Source organism: Nycticebus coucang, chromosome 10 (assembly GCF_027406575.1).
Source record: "Nycticebus coucang isolate mNycCou1 chromosome 10, mNycCou1.pri, whole genome shotgun sequence".
NCBI classification, from domain to species: Eukaryota; Metazoa; Chordata; class Mammalia; order Primates; family Lorisidae; genus Nycticebus; species Nycticebus coucang.
In genome coordinates, this window is record NC_069789.1 from 107,959,976 (window position 1) to 107,985,454 (window position 25,479).

The window sequence follows — 25,479 nt, forward strand, 5'->3', positions numbered from 1 at the left end:
TACACCATGGAATACTATGCAGCCATAAAAAAGATGGAGATTTCACATCTTTTATGTTTACCTGGATAGAGCTGGAACATTTTCTTCTTAGTAAAGTATGTCAAGAATGGAATAAAAAGTATCCAATGTACTCAATACTACTATGAAATCAATATATAACCACCTACACACTCATAAGAATGGCAAAACATAACTTTAGTCCAGAAAATAGAAGGAAAGAGGAGAGAAAGGGGAGGGGAGGGGGGATATGGGAGGAGGGATGGTGTTTAGGGGGACCTCACGTAATATGCATGAGGCAAGGGTACATTTCAAAACTATTAAGAAATGACTATAATTGCGATGGATGTGTTACTTAGTTCAATGTAAACATTTCACATTGTATATCAAAGCAGTACTCTGAACCCCATCGATGTATCAATGTACAAAATTATTTCTTTAATAAGAAATAATTAATAAAAAAAATTCAACGAATTCAAAGACACATTGAGGGAAGAACTTGCAGCCCTCCAAAATCTGAGAAATACAGTAGAATCCCTCAGTAACAGAATGGAGCAGGCAGAAGAAAGGATCTCTGACATTGAAGATAAAGCTTTTGATCACTTCCAAATGCTCAAAGAGGAAAAAAAAGGGAGAACAAAAATGGATCATTCTCGGCTTGGCGCCTGTGGCTCAAGCAGCTAAGGCGCCAGCCACATACACCTGAGCTGGCAGGTTCGAATCCAGCCGGTCCCACCAAACAACAATGACAGCTGCAACAACAACAAAAAAAAAACCAGCTAGGTGTTGTGGGACCTATAGTCCCAGCTACTTGGGAAGCTGAGACAGGAGAATTGCTTGAGCCCAGGAGTTGGAGGTTGATGTGAGCTGTGATGCCACGGTACCCTACCCAGGGCAACAGCTTGAGGCTATGTCTCAAAAAAAAAAAAAAAAAAAGGATCACTCTCTCAGAGAGCTCTGGGATAATTCAAAGAGATCTAATATTTGCCTCATAGGAATACCTGCAGGTGATGAGGTTGCTACAAAGGATACAGATGATTTACTTCATGAAATAATCAAAGAGAATTTTCCAGACATGCCAAGAGATTCTGAAATTCAGATAGCAGACAGTTTCAGAACACTGGCACAACTCAATCCAAATAAAAATTCTCAGACACATTATAATTAGCTTCGCCAAAGTTAATGTGAAGGAGAAAATTCTGCAAGCAGCCAGACGTAAGACAACCATAACCTACAAGGGGAAGAACATTAGAATGACTGCAGATCTCTCTGCTGAAAACTTTCAAGCTAGAAGAGGGTGGTCATCAACCTTTAATCTCCTCAAACAAAATAACTTTCTACCCAGGATCCTGTATCCAGCTAAACTGACTTTCATCTATGATGGAGAAATCAAATACTTTAATGACCTTAGCATGTTGAAGAAATTTGCCATAACTAAACCAGCTCTCCAGGATATTCTCAGTCCTATCCTCCAAAATGAACAGCACAATCCTCCACCACCAAAGTAAACTCACTCAGAAACTTTTGATCAAATTCCAACTTCCACAGTGGTGAAAGTATTAAAAATGTCCACTGGACTTTTGAAAAACTTGCTACCCCAAATACTATCTGGCTTATCAATACTCTCAATGTGAATGGCTTAAATTATTCTCTAAAGAGGCACAGGTTGGTGGACTGGATAGAAAAACTTAGGCCAGACATCTGCTGCATTCAAGAATCTCACCTTACCTTAAAAGATAAACATAGACTCAGGGTGAAGGGATGGTCATCTATAATTCAGGCAAATGGAAATTAGAAAAAAGCAGGTATTGCAATTTTATTCACAGATACGATAGGCTTTAAACCAACAAAAGTAAGAAAAGATAAGGATGGTCACTTCATATTTGTTAAGGGCAACACTCAACATGATGAGATATTAATTATGAACATTTATGCACCCAACCAGAATGTGCCTCAATTTATAAGAGAGATTCTAACATACATGAGCATCTTGATTTCTTCCAGCACCATAATTGTCAGAGATTTTAATACTCCTTTGCCAGTGTTGGATAGATCCTCCAAAAAGAAACTAAGCAAAGAAATTTTAGACTTAAACTTAACCATTCAACATTTGCATCTAACAGATATCTACAGAACGTTTCATCCTAACAAAACTGAATACACATTCTTCTCATCAGCCCATGGATCATCCCCCAAAATTGATCACATCATAGGTCACAAGTCTAACCTCAGCAAATTTAAAAGAATAGAAATCATTCCTTGTATTTTCTTAGACCATCATGGAATAAAAGTTGAACTCAGTGACAACAGGAATCTGCATACGCATACAAAAACATGGAAAATAAATAACCTCATACTAATTGATAGCTGGATCATAGACAAGATTAAGAAGGAAATTACCAAATTTTTGGAACAAAATGATAATGAAGACATGAATTATCAGAACCTCTGGGATTCTGCAAAGGCAGTCCTAAGAGGGAAATTTATAGCATTGCAAGCCTTCCTCAAAAGAATGGAAAGGGAGGAAGTCAACAACTTAATGGGACATCTCAAGCAACTGGAAAAGGAAGAACATTCCAACCCTAAACCCAGCAGAAGAAAATAAATAACTAAAATTAGAGCAGAACTAAATGAAATTAAAAACAAAAGAATCATACAACAGATCAACCAATCAAGGAGTTGGTTTTTTGAAAAGGTCAATAAAATAGATAAACCTTTGGCTAACTAACCAGAAGTAGAAGTGTAAAATCCCTAATTTCATCAATCAGAAATAATAAAGGCCAAATAACAACATATTCCTCAGAAATTCAACAAATCTATAATGAATATTGCATGAAACTCTATTCTCAGAAGTATGAAAATTTGAGAGATAGATCAATACTTGGAAACATGCCACCCTCTTAGACTTAGCCAGAAAGAAGTGGAAATGTTGAACAAGCCTATAACAAAGTTCTGAAATAGCATCAACTCTAAGAAATCTCCCCAAAAAGAAAAGCCCAGGACCAGATGGCTTCACATCAGAATTCTACCAAACCTTTCAAGAGAAACTAGTACCTATATTACTTAACCTTTTCCAAAACATAGAAAAAGAAGGAATATTTCCCAACACATTCTATGAAGCAAATATCACCCTGATAACCAAACCAGGAAAAGACCCAACAAGAAAAGAAAATTATAGACCAATATCTCTAATGAATATTGATGCAAAAATATTCAATAAGATCCTAGCAAACAGAATCCAACAACACATTAAATTATATATCATGACCAGGTGGTTTCACCCCAGGGTCCTAATATACATAAATCCATAAATATAATACATCACATAAACAAATTCAGAAACAAAGACCACATGATTCTCTCAATTGATGCAAAAAAAGCTTTTGATAATTATAGGTGAAAAGCCTATATGACTCTGTGCCCACCATTCTGAGAGTGAGCAGAGACAAATTCTTACTTTGCACAGTCAGGCCTAAACTGGGGCTGAACCTTAACTAGTTAAGCCTGAGCGCTTTGGAGGTGAAAGTCCAGTGTTCAGAAGCTGGCCATAGGGCTTCGGCGTGCAAGCATGCCATTGGTAAGTCGTAGGAATCTCCGGGCTGTGGTTTTGTAAGATAAGGTTTCGGCCTCCGGGTGATTTGGGCTTTCAGAGAGCAGGAGAACAATCAACCTTTTCCCCACAGTGGTCTTAAACTTAAGACATGAAACTATAAAAATCTTAGACAGAGTACAGGGGAAACGCTCGAAAAAATTGGCCTGGGTGAATACTTTATGAGGAGACACCCCGGGCAATTGAAGCAACATCAAAAATACATTTCTGGGATCTGATCAAATTAAAAAGTTTCTGCACTGCCAAGAACACACTAAGTAAAGCAAATAGACACCCCTCAGAACGGGAAAGGATTTTTGCAAGTTATATTTTCAACAAAGGTCTAATAACCAGAATCCACAGAGAACTCAAACTTATTACTAAGAAAAAAACAAGTGATCCCATTTCATTGTGGGCAAGAGTTATGAACAGAAGCTTCCCTGAAGAAGACAGGCACAAGGTCTACGGACACATGAAAAAATGCTCATCATCTTTAATCATCAGAGAAATGCAAACCAAAACCCCTCTGAGACACCATCTAACTCTAGTAAGAGTAGCCAACATCACAAAATCCCAAAACTATAGATGTTGGTGTGGATGTGGAGAAAAGGGAACACTTCTGCACTGCTGGTGGGAATGCAAGCTAGTATGTTCTTTTGGAAGGAAGTTTGGAGAATACTCAGGGATCTAAATGTAGACCTGCTATTTGATCCTGCAATTCCTCTTCTAGGTGTATATCCAAAGGACCAAAATCATTTGGCAATAAAGATATTTGCACCAGATCGTTCATTGCAGCTCACTTCATAATTGCCAAGTCATGGAAGAAGCCCAAGAGCCCACCGACCCATGAATGGATTAATAAATTGTGGTATATGTATACCATGGAATACTATGCAGCATTAAAAAAATGGAGACTTGGGCGGCGCCTGTGGCTCAGTGAGCAGGGCGCCAGCCCCATATACCGAGGGTGGCGGGTTCAAACCCAGCCTCAGCCAAACTGCAACAAAAAAATAGCCGGGCATTGTGGCGGGCGCCTGTAGTCCCAGCTACTTGGGAGGCTGAGGCAGGAGAATCGCTTAAGCCCAAGAGTTTGAGGTTGCTGTGAGCTGTGGACATCATGGACTCTACTTAGGGCCACATCGTGAGACTCTGTCTCAAAATTGAAAAAAAAAAAAAAAATAGGACGACACCTGTGGCTCAAAGGAATAGGGCACCGGCCCCATATGCCAAAGGTGGCAGGTTCAGACCCAGCCCCAGCCAAAAAAAAAAAAAAAAACTGCAAAAAAAGAAAAAGTAGATTTGTAGGTTTTGACATGGAAACATGACCAAAGTATACATAGGGTGCAAAAAGTTTGTGTGCAATTTACTATGTTAAACTATTTTAAATTACACATGAACTTTATGGGTACCCTTTTATATTAAATAAAAAAATCAAGTAAAACACAGTATGAATTTTTTTCACTTGAAGAAATTGTCTTTACTTTTGCTTATCATATTTTAATTTCCGCAATACAACCTTTTGTGCCTTTTCCTCTAATTTAAAATATTTGTGGTCCTTATGAGTATTATGCGGATGAGCACTGGATTCCTTTATTATTGATACTACAGATCACAAAGCAAGCACATTTTTAACATGAACAAGATAATATTGCACTTTCCAGGCCTCATTAAAAATTCTTTTCTTCCCTCAGCCTTCTCTTCGTCTTCTTTGACATGATGGGCTGTTAAGCAGACAGAATTAAAAAATATATATTGTCAAACTATTCAACTGTTCACAAATCCCACTTCAAACAAACACAGTGCACTGTTGTCAGGAACTAGTTAACACACTGGCGAACTCAACCCCATAAATTCTCACCAACCATCTTGCTGTGGCCAGTCAGGTAGAAGTTGGAACTAAATCAGGAGCATAGCAGCCATCAATTTAGTTGTTTTTTTTTTTTTTCTTTTTTGAGAAAGTCTCACTATGCCACCCTCAGTAGAGTGCCGTAGTGTCACAGCTCACAGCAACCTCAAACTCTTGGGCTTAAGATATTCTCTTGCCTCAGCCTCCCAAGTAGCTGGGACTACAAGTACCTGCCACAACGCCCGGCTATTTTTTTGTTGCAAGTGTCATTGTTGCTTAGCTGGCCTGGGCTAGATTCGAATTTGCCAGCCTAGGTATATGTGGCTGATGCCGTAACCACTGTGCTACAGGAGCCAAGCCAAATTTAGCTTTTTGGCTCACGGATGTTCTAACTGTGCCAATCTGGGGAGATTATTTCATTGAAAGTTATTTTATTCTTTCTTTGGTAATTTTAATACATTCATTTTAAAAATAAAATAAATGGATAAAAGATAAACAAAAATGTATAATTAAAAATAAAGGTATTTGTTCTGTAAATTCTGCATTCAGTCAGAAGGCTGCACTTAAAGACCTAGAAGGTTAGGTGCACCCTGAAGGCCACAGGCTCCCCATCCCTCCCTTACAAAAGTTCTATATTGTATTTATAAGATTTACATTTAGGTCATTGATTCATTTGAGTTCATTTTTGATTTCCTTGTGATTCAGGCAGGTGCAAAGCCCTGGAGTATCTGCTCAGTGGAGGCAACTGGGCAGAAAATTTGTATTCACCTGCCTGAATCACAAAGAAATCAAAAATAAACTCAAATGAATCAATGACCTCAATGTAAATCTTACAAATACAATATAGAACTCTTAGAATAAAAAATAGGGAAAACAATTTCATGACATTAGATTTGACAACGATTTCTAGGATATAACATCAAAAACAAGTAACTGGGCAGGAGTGATGGCTATGCCTATAATCCTAGCATTTTGGGAGGCCAAGGCAGAAGGATCAGTTGAAGCCAGGAGTTTGAGACCAGCCTAAGAAAGAGCAAGACCCTGTCTCTACTAAAAGTAGAAAAATTACCCAGTTGTGTTGATGCTTGTAATCCCAGATACTTGGAAGACTGAGCAAGGATCACTTGAGCCCAAGAGTTGGAGACTGCAGCGAGCTATGATGATGCTGCCACAGTCTAGGCAAGTGACAATGAGATTCTGTATCAAAACAACAAAAAAACAGGTAATAGTGGTAAACTATTGTGATAAACTAGATGATAGCTTTCTCTTGCTATCTTTGGAGAATTTGTTCTAGGATATCCTGTGGATACAAAAATCTGCTGACGCTCATGTCCATTATATAAAAGGCACAGTAGTTGCATATAACCTACACACATCTTCCCATAAGCTTTAAATCATCTCTAGAATGTAACAATATAATGTAAATGATATGTAAAGAGTTTTTATATTAATTAGAGAAGGACAAGAGAAAAAAGTCTGTATATGTTCAATACAGATCCAAACGTGTTTCTTTTCTTTTTTTTTTCTCTTGATATATACTCAAACTTTGCAAATATTTTTCATCCATGGTTAGTTCAACCCATGGAGGTTGAACCCACATAAGGGTCACCTGTACATAAAAATTAAAAATTTCATCAAAAGACACAATCAACAGAGCAAAAAGACAACTTACAGATTTGAAGATAATTTTTGAAAATCATGTATTTGTAAAGGGGTTAATATCCAGAATATATAAAGAATTCCTACAACTAAACAAAAAGCAAACAATCCCATGAAAAAAATTTTTTTAAAAAGAGACTTGAATATATTTCTCCAGACACACAAATGCCTAACATCACATGAAAAGCTGCTCACATCATTAATCATCAGCAAAATAAAAATGTAAAGGACAGTGAGATTCCATCTCACATACAATAAGATATCTACTACCAAAAACAAAAACAAAAATGAGAAAATGAACAATGTTGGCAGAGAAGTGCACAGACTGGAACCCTTCTGTACTGTTGGTAAGAATTTAAGATGGTAGAAAACAGTTCCTCAAAAGATTAAAAATTGAAATACTATGTGATCCAGCATCTCCTTTTCTGGGTATGTACCCCAAAAGAATGGAAAGCAAGGTTTTCAATAAATATTTATATACTCAATATTCACAGCAGCATTATTCCCAAAAGCTAAAAGGTGGAAGTAATCCAAGCACCCACTGACAGATGAATGGATGAAAAAAAATGATATGTATATATGTACAATAGAAAATTATTTCACCTAAAAATGGAAGGCAATTCTGACACACTTCAGATTATGCAAAGTAAAATAAGCCAACCTCAAAAATACAAATACCTATGAATCCACTTATATGAGGAACTAATCAGTGTTGAATTCAGATACGTAGTATAGCAATGTAGTTTCGTAGTTGCCAGGAACTGTAACGAAGGAGGATGAGAAGTTGTCATTGAATGGCTATAGAGTTTCATTTTTACAAGACAAGTTCTAGACATAAATTACATAAAAATGTAAATTTACATAACATTATTGAAATATCCAGTTAAAATGGTCAATGGTAAAGTTTCTCCATTGTGAAATCTCTGATATTCAATGGGGCTGAAGTTGTACCTATAGAACTCCCCAAATTCAGGGAGCACATAGCCTCTCCTCACTGTGGGTTTTCTGGTGATGAACCAGGTGAGACTTTCGAATGAAGGCTTTCTGGCATTCACTACACTCATAAGGTCGTTCTCCACTGTGAATTTTCTGGTGCTCATCAAGTATATGTTTGTGGCTAAAGGCTTTCCCACATTCCCTGCACTCATAAGGCCTTTCTCCAGTGTGAACTCTCTGATGTCTTACTAATGTAGAGCTGTACCTAAAGAATTTCCCACATAGGTCACACTCATAAGGCCTTTCTCCAGTGTGAACTCTCTTATGTCTCACAAGTCTATAGTTGTATATAAAAGATTTTCCACATTCTCTGCACTCATAAGTCCTTTCACCACTGTGAACTGTCTGATGTTTCATGAAGTTGGCACCATACATAAACAATTTCCCACATTTGTTGCATTCATAAGGCCTTCCTCTTCTGTGCATTTTCTGGTGCTCAATAAGTGCATGTTTGAAGTTGAAGGTTTTCCCACAGGCACTGCATTTGTGATCATTTTGTCCAGTTAGAAATAATTCCCTGTCCTCTGTGTCCCCGGAGGGCTTCCATCCACTTTGAGGGGCCTGGTGCTGCAGAAAGCCAGAGGGGGCCAGCAAGTACTTCCCACCCTCACTGCATGTGATCCTCTCTGCCATGTGAACTCTAGGGTTCTTTTCAAATGAAGGTCTCCAATTGTCCCCCCTTCTGGAAAGATCCTCTCCAGTCTCCTGTTTCCAGTGCTGAAAAAGCTCTGCTTCACAAATATACATCTCCTGCTCAGGAAGTATTCCACTGTGCTTAACCAGGTACAAAATGTCTTTCAAGAGTTGGTTACATGTCTCCCCAGGCTGGATCTTCTGGGTAGATACACGGGGCACTGCAGTCATGACCTGTGACATTCCCACAGAAACACCGTGCTCTGAAGATGCCTCTGCACCCTGAGCTCCTTGCCAACAACCTGAAAGCAGAGAAATACTAATGAAGTGCTTGTTAACTCTGGTGGAAGAAGGCAGAACCAACACAAATGCCTGTCAGATACAACCATGAATGAAGCCATGGGATTGCTGACAGGCATGGACAGTGGGGCCAGTGAGAAGAAGATCAGCTGTGCAGACCTGGGCCTAGCAAGTGTCCATGATCAAGAGCCCTGACAACAGATGAGGACATAGAGAGGGGTGCAGTGTCAGGAGGAGAGGCAAGTCTCCAACTCATTCCTCTGCAAATGACTGTGGCTGCTGGTGACTGGTGAACAGTGTGGAGAAGGGTATGTCCATACCCAGAAAAATCTGATAACAGAGAAGATGGTGTCGAAGAACTGAGGGGCACAGACCTTATGTCCCCTATAACACATTGGAGGGCACTGCAAAGGGAACAGTGAAAGAGAATAAGTGAAAGGAGGGGGCCATAGAACTGGGAGCTGTGGTGTGTGTGTGTGGCCAGGGGCGTAGGGTAACCAGGGGCCAGAAATCAAACTAGAAGTGACAATGGGGAAGAAAAAGTAGAAATGAGGTGCAGACAGGGGCCCTGCCATCAAACAATGGTGAGCACAGGACAGGTAACCAGTGTGATCTGAACCCAGCTCTGATATAACATCTTTTTCTGACTCCCAGACACCAGGCCCATGTCCCTTTGAGCCTTTACTGCCAATGTGGAGTAATGTCCACCCTCTAAGGTTCCCCAAGCCCTGTTCCTTGTCTGAGGTCACAATGTCTGGGACATGAGAGAGGCTAATCTTAGAGAAATGGAATAGATAGCACACACCTAGAGAAATCCACACTGTGACATCCCACATCCTGTAATCATAAGAACTTCATAGAAAAGTCCTATAAAATCAAGCCAGTGGTCTCCAAATAGTGACAAGGTCAGTTCTTAAAATTCCTGGCACACAAAGCCAGCAATATCAGTAAGAACAAGGGACAACCACAGAGGTTGCACACAGAGTAACCAGGCAAGGGACACAATGCTGGTGAGAAAACCATGTGAATTTCAAGATGTCTGACCCCTGAGCCTTTTCTTGTGAGCCTCAGAGCAGCAGGGAAGGAGGCTGGGAGGAAAGAGGGATACAGAGAGCCCAGCCCAGCCCTGGATCCCATAGCACATATGCCAGGAAGCCAGGAAAGGAAGCAGCACCCATGCTCTCACTGTGGGAGAGGCAGAGCTACACTTAGATAAAAATGGGAAGATATAGCCCAACCCAGGATGCTGGGTGGGTGTGAGGACCTTACCGAGTGAGGACAGAAGCGCCATGTTCTCCAGCATCACATCTCGGTACAGTGACCTCTGAGCCTCATCAAGATGCCCCCACTCTTCCTGGGAGAAATATATAGCCACGTCCTCAAAGACCACACGGCACTGCCAAAATTGGGACAGTTCAGTACAGTACCTAAGTAGCTTCTTCAAACTGTATTTACTTAGATTTTAGATTATCTATTCATCTATTTGCTGTCCACTAAATACAGGGCCACACTATAGTTGAATTTGTTTTCCTCCCTCTGCCATTCAGAACCCATATCCTTATCTTTCTCAGAACAAACCCATGTTTGCTTTGTCCTACAATGACCCAGGGACAGGAACCACACATCTACCTAGTGACAACCAATGCCCTCCCCAAGTGTGCAGGAATTATTCAAACTAGCCAGGTTTTAGCTGGTCACCTGCATGGCTTTGTCCTTCCCTCAGGAACCTTAACAGAAGCAATGGTTCCAGCTGTCACCTCACTCCTGTCTTCAGCCTCCTAACCAACTCTGGTGCTTCAGCAGCCATGTGGCCCCTCCTGGAGGAAATGTAAGAAATAAATATTTTCTTTTCATGTCACTGGCTGGTCCCTGTCATTATTCTCACACCTATAAATTAAAACTCCATGGGCACAATTGCTACTTATCTCTCTCCAGGATTTCAGGAGGCCCACTCCCCTATAACTTCCCCTTATGGAGGAGATACTGGGTCCTAGTGGCATGGGTACCTTTTTTCTCCATGCTTCCAATGACCAGTGTATCTAGCACACAGACCAACCAGTTTCTCTGCAGCCCCCAGTACTTGGACTCCCAGAAAACCAAATTTGGACTCATCCTCCCTAAGCACCCAGTGCCAGGGCCTAGGACATCAATTCACTACTCCTGTCAGAGGAGGTGGACTGCTTCAGTAGAGAGACGGTTCTCCGACTTCTCAGTCCTATTCCTTATCTTAGAATGGCACTACGACCACAACCTGGAAGTGCCACCTCCTAAATTTGATCTACAACTTCACTGCCGTCCATAGAACAGCTGCCATGTTGTAGACGTCTCCAAACTGAACTCCTCAACTAGGAGTCTCTGGAATATTCACGACATGGACAAAAACTGACTCCTCATTCTCTCTAAAGATTCCTCATAGTGCTGATTTCCCACATCTTTTTTTTTTTTTTTTTTTTTTGTGGTTTTTGGCCAGGGCTGGGTTTGAACCCGCCATCTCCGGCATATGGGACCGGCGCCCTACTCCTTAAGCCACAGGCGCCACCCGATTTCCCATATCTTAAATGATGGAGCATCTGTCCTTCTAAACAAGAAAAAAACACAGGGCCACCCCTGACTATTCTTCCATCCCACCTCCCAGCTCCCACACCCTCCACCTCATATAATGTAGACAGCTCTCTTTCAAAATTCAACCCAAAGTTGGGAGGCTAAGGCAAGAGAATTGCTTAAGCCCATGAGTTTGAGGTTGTTGTGAGCTGTGACACCACGGCACTCTACCGAGGGCAACATATTAAGATTCTATCTGAAAAAAAAAAAAAAACCCAAAGCCAATCATTACTCTCACCTCCAGAGACACCACTCTCGTCCAGCCACCACCAATATCCACCTGGTCTGATTCAAGAACACCCTCCTGGGCTCCCCAGCCTTTACCTTCATCTCCACAGTCTGTCCTCCCCTGTGAAGTCAGGGGGAGTTTTTTAAATCAGGACCTCATCAAATCTTTCCTACATCCTACCCCCTTCCAATTACAGGCCCAGAATCTTAGGCTGTCACCCCATGCCTGGGTGTCTGTGTGCCTGTAGCCAACTCCCTCTCTGTTCCCTATTCCTAGCAGTTATGAAACTCACAGTCCCATGAAAATCACAGTTCAGTCTCATATCTAAGTATTAAAACAATCTGAATCCTGTGCCTAGGACATCCTGACATATCTTACCACACCAATTGTCAAAAAAGGGAACCCTTCCATATAAACCAGGACCAATTTAGGATCATAAGCCTCATGGAATTACACAGTCTTCAGACATAAGAGAGGGAGAAGAACAGGAAAGGGTCTCAGGATACCACCTTTCCTTATAGTGGAGGGGCCAAATCCATCCACGGGATAATTAGGGTAGGTGAGAAGTAAGAATCCCTCTACTCACCTGTGCATGTTCCATTTCTGCCATCGCCAGGGCACCCTGCAGAAACAGACAAGCTGTGAGAAATGGGCAACCATGGTAGGATCCTGCAGGTGAGATGGCCTACCACCTCTTCTACCTTGCTTTGCAGCAAGCTGATCTGAAACTGACTACAAATTCAGCTCCTCAGACCTCAGTGCTGCCTCATAGCTGCTCCATGACTCTACAACAGAACTGACCCTCCGTGAGCTTCAGTAATCTCATCTGTAAATAGAGGATAAGAAAATGGCTCCCACCTCATAGGGCTCATATTTGCATCAAACATTAGCAATACGTAATACATATCAGCTATTACTGTCCAAGAATTAATGGCTAGGTATATGTTTTCAGTGTAAGTTAAATAGTAGACTTTTGGAATTTCGAGGCATATTTTTGTCTTTTCAAGATTTTAGAGAATGTGACATTAATATTTTCCATGGAAAGCAAACAATTAGAGGTAAATAACGTCAAACTAATTATAAACTATTTTAGAAATTTAATTTATTGAATAACTGTGCTATTTGTCTGACTATACGTATTTAGAAAGAAATTGGTCAACTAGGGTTTAAATCATTAAGTATTTCACACATTCCTAAGTTAATGAGTTGTACAGAGGGGCTGAGCCTGCAGGTCAGCTACTGGCTCTTTATGCAACCAGGCCTGGCTGCTACACAGTACTCTGAAGGAGCTTGCTAAGGGACCCTGACTAGAGTGGCAGATCATCCCCTTCTACTCTGACATGTGGAAATGGGGAGGAAACCATATCAGGGACTGGAACCCAGCTCCTTCACTATCCTGGATGGTCTCTGAGAGTCAGCCAAACGTTCAGGTATAGAGTGTAATCCAACTTACAACTCAGTCTCCACTGTCAGCCAGCTCCTTACCCCATCTAGGCCTCCTGTTTTGCAGAAAGTGGCCAGAATCCTTCCTATACAGGCTTGCACCTTTCTAAAGAAAGTATAGGGCTTATGGACCCACCCACTGTCTGCCCCAGAAGTCACAGGCCTCCTCTCCCTCATCACAGAGCTCATCTGCAGTAATAACCTTCATACTCCCCTACTCAGTCTGATCCTTAGTCTGTGTCTGGTCCACTCTACAGCCTCTAACCTTTGCCTGTCTCCACCCAACCCTCTTCCTCGGACTCCAGACCTTCATGTCCACGTGTTCATGGGACATACACTTTTTTTTTTTTTTACTTTGTGTGTGTGTGAGAGAGACACAGAGTCTCAAGCTTTTGCCCTGGGTAGCGTACCGTGGCGTCACAGCTCAAGGCAACCTCAAACTCTTGCTCTAGTGATTGATTCTCTTGCCTCATTGTAGACTACAGGCACCAGCTACAATGCCCGGCTATTTTGTTGTTGTTGTTGCAGTTGTCATTGTTGTTTTAGCAGGCCCGGGTGGGTTTGAACCCGCCAGCCTCGGTGTATGTGGCCAGCACCCTACCCACTGCGCCGCCAAAACATACACATATTGACACATTTGAGAGTCTCACATCCAAAATGCAACCCATGATCTCCCTGAACCCTTCTCACTATGCTCCCTTCCTCAGACCCATTCTTACAATTACTCAGGAAAACAAAACAAAACAAACCCTTGGAATGGTTCTTGACGGTCCCTGTTTTTGCTCACAGGAATGGCTGATGGACTGGAAAACCTGCTACCTCATCTTTCAGATCTACAAAGCAACTAATCACATCTCTTCTTCACTTTCAACACTAGGGCCCGGTCCCTGCCAGTTCTCCAGGGTCTATTACAGCGGCCTCTTCGCTGATCTCCCCGTGCCCGTCCCCGATTCTTAGTGTCACTTCCCATCTCCCTATGCCTGTCTCCCTGTGTCACTTCCCGACTCCGTAAGCTCGTTCCCGTCTCCTTGCGCCTGTCTCGGATTCCCTGTATCACTTCCCCATCACCCTATGCCCACCCGGGTCTCCCTGCGCCTGTCTCTGTCTCCACCAGCACGTGTCTGTCTTCCTGTGCACGTCCCTGTCCCCCCAAGCACGTCCCTGTCCCCCCAAGCACGTCCGTGTAACCTTTTCTCAACTGTGAACTTCTAACTCCGGGCATGCCCTCCTCCAGAGCCTTCCACGTCTCCCGGCTGCCTAGGTTGACATTTCAGCCCAGGCTGCACCAAACCCGCGTTAGCCTACAGAAACGCCCCTCCTCGCGGGACACAGTTGGCTGCCCTGCACTCGGGAGTGGGTCGGGCCGGAAACGCCGCACCCACCTGAGTCCAGTTCATCTGGAAGAGCCGAGCCGGGAGCGGCAGTGAGAAAGAAACCAGAAGGGCACCGTTGTTCCCGGCCCCTGTTAGTTTAGCTTCACGTCCGCCCCCGCGCTGCGAGAACCGAGCAGCTTCTAGGGTTTTTCCGCTCCGTTACCCCGGCGACGAACAAGCGCTTCATAAGCCTTAGAGAGGGACCAAAATGGCCGCCACCAGTAACACACCGAAAGTCCCGCCCTCACGTCTGCGCGCCTACGTAAAACGGCCTTTCATAAGCTTTCATTGGCTTTCTGGGTTGTGACTTTTCCACTTTGCTTCCGGGCACGTCTTGGAGAATGGATCTCACTTTACGCGGTGGACAAAGTCCACTTTGTATCCTGAGGGACGGTGGGAAACCAAGCGCTGCTTCTCCTAAGACAGGACCTGACTTGGCTTGATCTTAAAGGCCTAGATTTTCTTGGAGTGCAGCCTAGGATACTCACAGAAATGTTAGGGACCTGTTAGTTTGGACTATACAGAAGCAGAGCAAATTACCAAGAACTTGCATCCGAAGGAACACAGGATACATAAAGGGACTCCACGTCTACTCATATTCGTCAGCTATCCTGTCACTTTTCAAACTCAGGAAGAGAAGAGTTAAGCTTTGGAGTGTGGTTAAGAAGCATTAATATAGGCCGTGAGTGGTGGCTCAAACCTGTAATCCTAGCACTCTGGGAGGTTTAGGTGGGTGGATTGCCTGAGCTCACAGGTTCAATACCAGCCCGAGCAAGAGTAAGACCCCCGTCTCTAAAAATAATAATAATAATAATAACTGGGCTTGTGGCAGATGCCTGTAGACCCAGCAACTCAGGAGGCTGAGGCAAGAGAATCACCTGTGCCCAGGAGTTTAAGGTTGCTGTGAGCTGTGACACCAAGGCACTCTACCAAGAGTGACAAAGTGAGATTCTGTCTAAAAAAAAAAGCAGCAGCAGCAGCAGCTTTTATATGTTTGGTCCAATAGAACAAAGAAAGGCAAGGCCATAACTGGAAGGCAGGGCTGTGGCTGGTGTGGATCACAGTGGAATCTACCCTTTTCCCTTTATCTGGTTCTCTAAAAGTTCAACTCATAATTATGGTAGATTAATAAGGTTTATTTCCAAATACCATATGCATGGGGGGAGCTACAAGAATGATTACCCAAAGTCTCAGCAATAGTCAGTAACTTTTAAAGATACCTTTTTGAAGGGAGGGCGGAGAGAAACTGGAAAGTATATATTCAGCAAGTGGTTGCTAGGAGGGGAGAGTATATATGGTTGGAAACAGATTGATTTGTATATTAACCTGAGAGATATGTATTGTGCTTCAAATGACCCGGGAGCACGGATAAAACGTGAGTGATCTGATTTAGAATCAGAAAAGAAGCCACTCTTGGGCATAACACTTAGAAGAAGAAAGACAAGTAAACAAATTTCACTGTTAGTTTGGCCCTGTGATTTAGTTTTATGCCCAGGAGTTCCCCCCAAAGACCACACAGCCAGACAAGTGAAATTAAAGAGGAGTTCTTTTATTGAAGAGCTGGCCAGCAATTGCCTCAGTATCTCAACATGGGGTTTCTGAGAGCAGCCCCAGGTTGTCTGAGGCTCTGACTTTTATAAGGCAAAATTTTTCCATGGGGCAAGTAAACATAATCACAGAAATGAAAACAGCAGTTAGGGGAAATCACGAGGCTAAGGTGTCTTGGTCAGTTTACACAATGTTATAATCATGAGAGCAGTTAGTAATTTCTCTTTACAAAGCAGGTACAATATACAATATCCTAAGGTACTGTAGGGAGGGGGACTACTAGGTGAAAGTTATAAATAGCATGATCATAAAAGGCAATAATCACCAGGGACATAATCACAAGTGCAGTCAGTAACTTACATCACTAGCAATTTTAGTTGAATGCGTTCACAGTTACAAAATGGGAGGGCAAATAAGAGGAACCAGTTTCAAAGGTAATGGAATATAACAGAAAAGGAGTAAACAGTAAAGTGGATTGAAACTTGATCTTTTAACATTTCCATGTCATATACAGATGGCATGAAAACCACTTTAACATAATAATGAAGGTTGTCACGAGGGCAGTTAGTGAATTTTTACACAATACTAATAATTATAACAGTTCTAAGCAGGTACACTTAAAGTACCACACAATGGGTGGGAAGGCAAGTGGAACCGGTTTTTTAAAATGCAATAAAATGTAACAAAACAACAGAATGGAATCAGGCCTGCTATGCCTTCCCACTGATTCTCAGGAACAAGAATTATATGAAAATGGAGTTAGCCCCAAACCAGAGATGTTGGTGAGGATGTGGAGAAAGGGAACACTTCTGCACTGCTGGCGGGAATGCAAACTAATATGTTCCTTTTGGAAAGATGTTTGGAGATCACTTAGGGATATAAAAATAGACCTGCCATTTGATCCTTCAATTCCTCTCCTAGGTATGTATCTGGAAGTCCAAAAATCACTTTCTAACAAAGATATTTGCACCAGAATGTTTATTGCCACCCAATTCATAATTGCTAAGTCATGGAAGAAGCCCAAGGGCCCATCGACCCATGAATGGATCAATAAATTGTGGTATATGTACACCATGGAATATTATGCAGACTTAAAAAAGATGAAGACTTTACCTCTTTCATGTTTACATGGATGGAGCTGGAACATATTCTTCTTAGTAAAGTGTCTCAAGAATGGAAGAAAAAGTACCCAATGTACTCACCCTTATTATGAAACTAATGTAGGACCTTCACATGAAAGCTATATCCCAGTTATAACCTAAGAATAGGGAGAAAGGGGAAAGGGAGGGGAGGGAGGGGGAAGGAAAGGGATTAATGGGATTACACCTGCGGTGCATCTTACAAGGGTATATGTGAATCCTAGTAAATGTGGAATGTAAAGGTCTTAGCAAAATAACTAAGAAAATGCTACAAAAGCTATGTTAACTAATGTGATGAAAATGTGTCAAATGATCTGTGAACCAAGTGTATGGTGCCCCACAATCATACTAATGTACACAGCTATGGTTTAATAAAAAAAAAAAAAAAGAATGGAAGAAAAAGTATCCAATGTACTCAGCCCTACTTTGAAACCAATTTATAGCTTTCATATGAAAGCTTTAACCCAACTATAGCCCATGAAGAAGGGGAAGGAGGAGAGGGAGGGGAGGGGAGGAGGGAGGCTGGTTGGAGAGAGGGTAATTGGTGAGACCACACCTATGGTGCTTTTTACAAGGGTACATGTTAAATTTACTAAGTGTAGAATATAAATGTCTGAACACAATAATTAAGAAAATGCAACGAAGGGTATGTTAACCAGTTTGATGAAAATATTTCAAATGATATATAAAACAAGCACATTGTACCCCAAGATTGCATTAATGTACCCAGCTATAATTTAATTTAAAAAAAATGGGGTGGTGCCTGTGGCTCAGTGAGTAGGGCGCCAGCCCCATATACCGAGGGTGGCAGGTTCAAACCCAGCCCCGGCTGAACTGCAACCAAAAAATAGCCGGGCATTGTGGTAGGTGCCTGTAGTCCCAGCTGCTCGGGAGGCTGAGGCAGGAGAATTGCTGAAGCCCAAGAGTTAGAGGTTGCTGTGAGTCCTGTGACATCATGGCACTCTACTGAAGGTGGTAAAGTGAGACTCTGTCTCTACAAAAAAAAAAAAAAGAAAATGGAGTTAGGCTTGCTTCTCTTTCACCTTAACATTATGAGTACCAAATAGATAAATCTAGAACAGTTCTGTATACACAGAGCAGCTGCAACCTTATTCCCTATGTGTCCCAAGCATGTGGTATAGATCTGAAGCCCAGTACATGTGCTCACTGAACGTGTGCTAGAGCTGCAAAATACATGGCACCACACAATGTCCCTACTGATTTTTTCTTAGTGGCAATGTTGCAGGAAGATGAGGCCTAATGGACAGAAAGAGCACCCAAACACCATATTTAAGAGTAAAAAGGCTTTTATTTCAGCTGGCAGAGCTTACAGAATAGAAGAATTCAAAATGGCCATGCTCCCTGACTGGCTTGGTCTTTCCGTTTTTATCGCCATTTTAAAAATTTCAACCCATGGGCGGCACCTGTGGCTCAAGGAGTAGGGCACCGGTCCCATATGCCAGAGGTGGTGGGTTCAAACCCAGCCCCGGCCAAAAACCAAAAAAAAAAAAAAAAAATTCCAACCCACAGTTACTTTTTTTTTTTTTTGGAGACAGAGTCTCACTGTGCTGCCCTTAGTAGAGTGTCAGCATCATAGCTCACAGCAACCTCAAACTCGTGCGCGCAAGCAATTCTCTTGCCTCAGCCTCCCAAGTAGCTGGGACTACAGGGGCCTGCCACAACACCAGGCTATTTTTTTGTTGCAGTTGTCATTGTTGTTTAGCTGGCCCAGGCTAGGCTCCAACCCCCCAGCTTTGGTGCATGTGGCTGGCACAGTAACCACTGTGCTATGGGAGCCGAGCCCCACAGGTATCTTTCTCATTGGTCAGTTTGAATCAAGCAGGAGATGCTGTTCCAGCTCCCACAGAACTACAGGATTTCACAGAAGTGGGAATTTCCAGGACTCAGGAAGTTAAGTTTACAAATTCCTAAGAGCTGAGTCATCATGGAGAGGGCTCTACAGGTGTATCATTGAGGTCTCCTTGAGAAGACCTTCTGGCTATCCTCTCTCAGCATGTTGTTCAATTTCTCATCTCTACTTTCCCTCCAAGTAAGGAAAGGCCAAATGAACCCCAATTTGCACTTTCCTCCTCCCCTTCAGCACCCCCTTCCGCAGTAGGCCTAAAAGAAATGGGCTGTTAAACGAACATATCCTGTGGAGACATGGTATTAGCCCAGAGTCACAGCAGACCCTTTTTTTTTTTTTTTTTAAATATGGAACGCTTCACGAATTTGCGTGTCATCCTTGCGCAGGGGCCATGCTAATCTTCTCTGTATCATTCCAATTTTAGTATATGTGCTGCCGAAGCGAGCACACAGCAGACCCTTTTAAAACAGCATTCCTTCCTGGGTTCCCTGGTAACTAACCAACTCCCAACCCTGTAAATCTAACCTTGCAAAGATTCCACCTACACCTTCCACCACTCAACTGAAGAAAGGTATAAAAACTCCATTCTTTTGTTATGCAGACACCAAGATTTTGGGATATGAATTTATCTTGGTTGGCCAGCCAGTAAATGACCCCATACCTAATTTGAACTCGGTGTGCTGGCATTTTCTCTATAAGTCCACTCGTGTTGGGTACAATAGTTGTTAATGAGCAATGTTTTCAAGTATGAAAAAGGGTAACATTTTGAAGACAAAATATGAGCGTGTCCAGGGTACCAGCACAACCACCAGCTCAGTGTCTTTATCTAACTTCTCAGACTTCACTGTCTTACTCAGACTTTACTAAGAACTTTTTTTCCTGAAGTCTTAGACAAGTTTCTTTTTTAGAGACAGTGCTTGGTAGAGTGCTGTAGTGTCACAGCTCACAGCAACCTCCAACTCCTGGGCTTAGGAGATTCTCTTGCCTCAGCCTCCCAAGTAGCTGGGACTACAGGAGCCCACCACAACATCGAGCTGGTTTTTTGGGGTTTTTTTTGTTTGTTTGTTTGTTTTGTTTTGTTTTTGGTTATAGTTGTCATTGTTGTTTGGCGGGCAAGGCTGGATTCAAATCTGCCAGCTCCGGTGTATGTGGCTGGCACCCTCGCCGCTTGAGCTACAGGTGTTGAGCCTGCATAAAGAATATTTTAAATTAAAAGGCCATTTTTTGATTAGAAAGCACTGGCCTCTCTATAAAACCTGAATAACATGATTTAAAATCAGAAAAGGAGGTTGACTTCCTCATCACATTAATAGAACTAGCTCCAAGGTCATTTGAAGCACAATACCTCTCAGGTTAATTAACCAATCAGTCTGTTTCCACCCATCTATAATCTTCCCTCCTAGTAACCACTTGCTGCACATATACTTTACAGTTTCTCTCCCACCTCCCTTCGAAAGGCATCTTTAAAAGTCACTGACCATCCCTGAGACTTTTGGGTAATCATTCTCTTATTAATTGTGAGTTGATTCTCTACCATAATTGTGAGTTGATCTTTTAGAGAACCATATAAAGGGAAAAGGGCAGATTTTGCTGTGATCCCTATACTGCCCAATAGAGATGCCCTCACCTATTACTCTGTCATTTTAGTCATAAAAGCAGAGCCCTAGGTCCTCTTTACTTAGCTGTCTGATATCTGTATTTGATATACTCTCTTATGGCCTGTGTGATGTGTGGTGTCCTGTATACAGGAGAACTATGAGCAACATTAAACTTTTCTTTTAATGGCATTGACCTCTAACTCATATTCATAAATTAAGACCTGGGTGTGGGCCAGGCACGGTGGCTCATGCTTGTAATCCCAGCACTTGGGAGGCCAAGGCGGGTGAATTGCCTGAGCTCATGGGTTTGAGACCAGCCTGAGCCAAAGCGAGACCTTGCCTCTAAAAATAGCCAGACATTGTGGCAAGCACCTGTAGTCCCAGCTACTCAGGAGGCTGAGGTAAGAGGATCACTTGAGCCCAAGAATTTTAGGTTGCTGTGAGCTATGATGTCACAGCCCTCTATTGAGGCAAGAAAGTAAGACTCGAAAAAAAAAAAAAAAAGAACTGGGATCAATTCAAGGACATGTTCTGTTTTTAGTTATTTTTTTTCTTCATTCTGTATTGACTTGTAAGAAATAGTCTATATTCATCTTTTTGTAATACATTACAAAAATTTGACAAGTGAACCCACTTTTCTCATACTATAAATGGCTGAAAAGTACTATACTGTCTTGCAAATAAAAATCTGGAACCGGGATGGAGAACTTTTTCATGTTAGAAGACTGCATTAATTTAGCTGTAATCAAGTAAGGCTGCACTCAAGAAACTTCATTTAGATATACTTAAAAATGAATGTTATTTTGTAATAACAATTACAATTATATAATAATATTTTGTACTGAATAATTTCAAAAAATGAAAACTATGTGTTATTTTAAAGTTAATTAATCAATTTAATGACTTTTGTGTGTCTGCTTTTTTGTTGAAAAGCATTTGAATTAGGGCTATTTGGTTGCAGCATGGAGGTCCAGTTTCAATTGATCCTCCAGATGGGCATCAGTCATTTGTGACCTTAAAGTCATCTTGATTTGGGTTAGATTGGAGAATGTAGAATCACAGCAATAAGTGGTTGAAAAGGAAGAAAACATTTTTTCAGGCATGTTGCCAAAGGCATGACTATTCTACTTCATTTTTCCATATTTAATTGGATCTTTTTTAGCATCAAACAATGACTTTAAAATGTCATCTACTGAGAGTTCGATCAATTCCATCTGTAGTTCTTAAGTTGCCTTGGTGATATCAACTAAGTGAGGCAGCAATGAGAATTTGAGTGTGATGTAATGATTCTCAAAGTCAGTGAATTTTTCATTCTCCACTTAATGGGTCTGTAACAGCTGTGCCTTTTTCAAATGGTTCACATATATCATGTTACTTATCAATGACCTTTGCTAACTGGGGAAAATGTTCATCTGAAATTTCCTTTTGAAGAAATGTTTTGACAAACATAGGTTGTTTTTTAAAATGCTTGGATTTGGGGGCACATATCATATATACACTTAATTTTACCCTGCGAAGAAATATTCAAATTATTTTGATTTGACATGATATCACACAGAAATGCTGCATTCCTATAGAAATCTTTCAATAATTCACATTCCTGGTTTGGCACCCATAGCCAGTGGTTAGGGCGCCACCTATATACAACAGGGCTTGGGGGTTCAAACCCAGCCCAAGCCTGCTAAACAACAATGACAAGTACAACAACAAAAATAAATAGCCAGGCATTGTGGTGGGAGCCTATAGTCCCAGCTACTTGGGAGGTTGAAGCAAGAGAATCGCTTAAGCCCAAGAGTTTGAGGTTGCTGTGAGCTGTGACGCTACAGCACTCTACTGAGGGTGACATAGTGAAACTCTGCCTCAAAAAAAAAAAAAAAATCACATTCCTGATTCTGTTCTTCATGAGACTATCTGTTCTCCCAGAGATTAAATTTTCGCTAATACCTGTCCCTGCAATAGCCAATGCACTTTAAAATGATACCACAAATGTTCTCTGAATACCTCATTGTTCAACTTCAGCATGTTAAGTAATTGATGATTCTGTGTTGCATTTAAATAATACAGTTAATAATACTTACAACTTGTTGCAAAGTGTCACTTAAAATAGTAGTTTTAGCATAGTGATTTTTGCTGATGCAAGATATGGTGAAAAGAAATGAGAGCATCTGGTCTGTTAATACTTTTTTTTTACTTGTGCAGAAAAACATTCATGGTTTTTTGTCACGGAAGAAGCACCATTTAATACATACACTCACTAAATTTTACCAAATTCAGTCCAACTTCACAACATTTACTTGAAAGTTGTTGAAGATATCTATTCCTGATTTTCTGCCCAAAGTGAATACCTCTTTGTAGCAAATAAAATCTTCTGTTATAACTGGAATGAACTATAAAACCCGTACTGAGGGCTGGGTGTTCGTAGCTCAGTGATTGGACACTGGCCACATGCTCTGGGGTGGTGGGTTCAATCCTGGCCCGGGCCTGCTAAGCAAAAAAAAAAAGAAATAGCTGGGTGTTGTTGTGCAACACCGATACTCCCAGCTATGCAGAAGGCTAAGACAAGAGAATCATTTGAGACCAAGAGTTGGAGGTGGTTGTGAGCTATGATGCCATGGCACTCTACCGAGGGTGATAAAGTGAGACCCAGTCTCAATTAAAAAAAAAAACCTGCGCGTGAGATGTGCCTCCCATAAATCTTATTACAACGTCGGCACATTACCTGTCTGACGTGAAAAAAAAATAAAAAACCTGCCCTGAGTCAGTAGTATCAGTTGATTCATGCAAAGTGACTGAATAGTATGTATTTTCCTTTTGAAGAATTGCATGAAGTTGTTCTGTTAAGTTGAAGGCTAATTTATGCTGCCAATGAGTTATGATTCTCCTTGATAGGGGTAATTGTGCTTTGAAACATTATCTGGGTCTAAGCATTCTATAACTTCAACAATGTTTTCTTTCATAATGTCTACATCACTGAATGGCTTCCCTCACTCCTTCACCCAGGTATATAAGCTACTTCATAAATTGCTTCAGTGGCGAGATTTTCAGGGAGTTATTTTGTTTGTTTTTTAAGAGACAGAGTCTCACTTTATCACCCTCAGTGGAGTGCTGTGCCATCACAGCTCACAGCAACCTCCAACTCCTGGGCTTAGGCGATTCTCTTGCCTCAGCCTCCCAACTAGCTGGGACAACAGGCCCCAGCCACAACAACCGACTATTTTTTTTTGTTGCAGTTTGGCCAGGGCTGGGTACGAATCTGCCACACTCGATACTGCGCCTGTGGCTCAGTGGGTAGGGCATACACTGGAGTTGGTGGGTTCAAATCCAGCTCGGGCCTGCCAAACAACAACAACTACCAAAAAATAGCTGGGTGTTGTGGCGGGCGCCTGTAGTCCCAGCTATGTGGGAGACTGAGGCAAGAGAATCACTTGAGCCCAAGAATTTGAGGTTGCTGTGAGTTGTGATGCCATGGCATTCCACTGAGGGCAACAAAGTGAGAATCTTGTCTCCAAAAAAAAAAAAGAATCATCTTTGCTTTTGCTTATCATCTTTTAATTTCTGCAATACAAACTTTTGTGCCTCTTCCTCTAATTTAAAGTACTTTTGGTCCATATGAGAGTTATAATGCTGATGAGCATTGAATTTCTTTAATGTTGATGTTACAGTTTCACAAAGCAAGCAAATCTTTAGCAGAAACAGGGTGATGTTGCAATTTCCAATCCTCATTAAAAAATATCCTATGTCAACAGAAAAAGTAGTCTTTTCCCCCGCACCTGTTTTGTGACCTTGGTACACGTAATATAAGCTGTGTCGAGGGCTCCAGGTGCTCTGCGTGAGCCCCACTACTTGGTCTAGATCTACCCTGTTTCCCTGAAAATAAGACAGTGTCTTATATTAATTTTTGCTCACAAAGATGCACTAGGTCTTATTTTCAGGGGATGTCTTATTTTTCCATGAAGAAGAATACGGTACACATTTATTGTTAAATGAAAATAAAGGTAATTTATTACCTGTATACAGTATGGTAGTATGGTAGTTGTCAACACAAACCAGACAAACTGTGAGTCCTACCTTCAGTCATCATGAGGGCAGCCGAGAGCATCAGGTAGTGTCACCAGAGACAGACCAGCACTCACCACCTTCACCGTGTCCCATCCACTCTGATCCTCCTGTTCTACACGCATCTGCAAAAGTCTCCTCCTCTCTCCTGCCCCGCGCTCACCGCTCACTCTGACCTTTGTTCTGCCTCCACACAGCAGTGACGTCAGGACTCCGCATAATGTCACTGGTTGCTAGACGCCAGTCGGGCGGCCCTAGCAACCAGTTTACGGTAAATTAATTTTCATTCCGAGACAGAGCCTGGGGGGCCTTATTTTCGGGGGGATGCCTTATATTTCACCCAGAAGGAAACCTGTAAGTAGGTCTTATTTTTGGAGGATGTTTTGTTTTCAGGGAAACATGGTATATATAAATCTGGGTACCAGGTGTTCTTAGGATGGATACCCCAAGTAGAATTTAACAGTGTCCAGTCAGCAGACCGGATAAAGGTGCCCCCAAACATCCCACGCACGGGTCCCCCATAGACATACCAGGTGACATTATATGGCTGATGAGGATTAGGATAAGGCACTCAAAGGGGTACATACAACCAATATTAGCAGTGA

General features: G+C 41.8%; 1 protein-coding gene, 1 non-coding gene and 1 pseudogene across 8 annotated transcripts; 1 reads left to right on the forward strand and 2 right to left on the reverse strand.

Annotated features, from left to right (window-relative positions):
- Positions 1-4,714: 4,714 nt before the first annotated feature.
- On the reverse strand, positions 4,715-14,873 carry LOC128597486 (zinc finger protein 548-like). Of its 7 annotated transcripts, XM_053607879.1 has the most exons (6): positions 14,482-14,665; positions 13,304-13,399; positions 12,437-12,472; positions 11,860-11,970; positions 10,290-10,416; positions 4,715-9,022 (listed from the first exon to the last, which is right to left on the reverse strand). In XM_053607879.1, exons 3-6 carry the CDS (start codon positions 12,458-12,460, stop codon positions 8,061-8,063), a joined length of 1,224 nt encoding a protein of 407 aa, XP_053463854.1. In that variant the 5' UTR covers positions 12,461-12,472; positions 13,304-13,399; positions 14,482-14,665; the 3' UTR covers positions 4,715-8,060. The 7 variants fall into 7 exon arrangements, with proteins under 7 accessions (XP_053463854.1, XP_053463856.1, XP_053463851.1 ...); XM_053607881.1 differs by lacking the exons at positions 11,860-11,970; positions 13,304-13,399; positions 14,482-14,665 and adding exons at positions 10,719-10,837; positions 14,676-14,873; XM_053607876.1 differs by lacking the exons at positions 13,304-13,399; positions 14,482-14,665 and adding an exon at positions 14,676-14,873.
- A 4,688-nt stretch (positions 14,874-19,561) lies between these two features.
- LOC128597801 (U6 spliceosomal RNA) lies at positions 19,562-19,668 on the reverse strand. Its single transcript, XR_008383360.1, has one exon. It is a non-coding gene; the product is annotated as a U6 spliceosomal RNA (small nuclear RNA).
- Positions 19,669-23,489: 3,821 nt separating this feature from the next.
- LOC128598048 (uncharacterized) lies at positions 23,490-23,547 on the forward strand (annotated as a pseudogene).
- The last annotated feature ends 1,932 nt before the right edge of the window (positions 23,548-25,479 follow it).

Bases quoted from the DNA above. Each gene is read 5' to 3' on its own strand.
- LOC128597486 (XM_053607876.1), bottom strand. The intron at 11,971-12,436 runs GTGAGTAGAGGG...CTGACTTCACAG, and splicing joins CAGAAATGGAACATGCACAG to GGGAGGACAGACTGTGGAGA. The intron at 9,023-10,289 runs GTAAGGTCCTCA...CTCTGCTTTCAG, and splicing joins GGCGCTTCTGTCCTCACTCG to GTTGTTGGCAAGGAGCTCAG.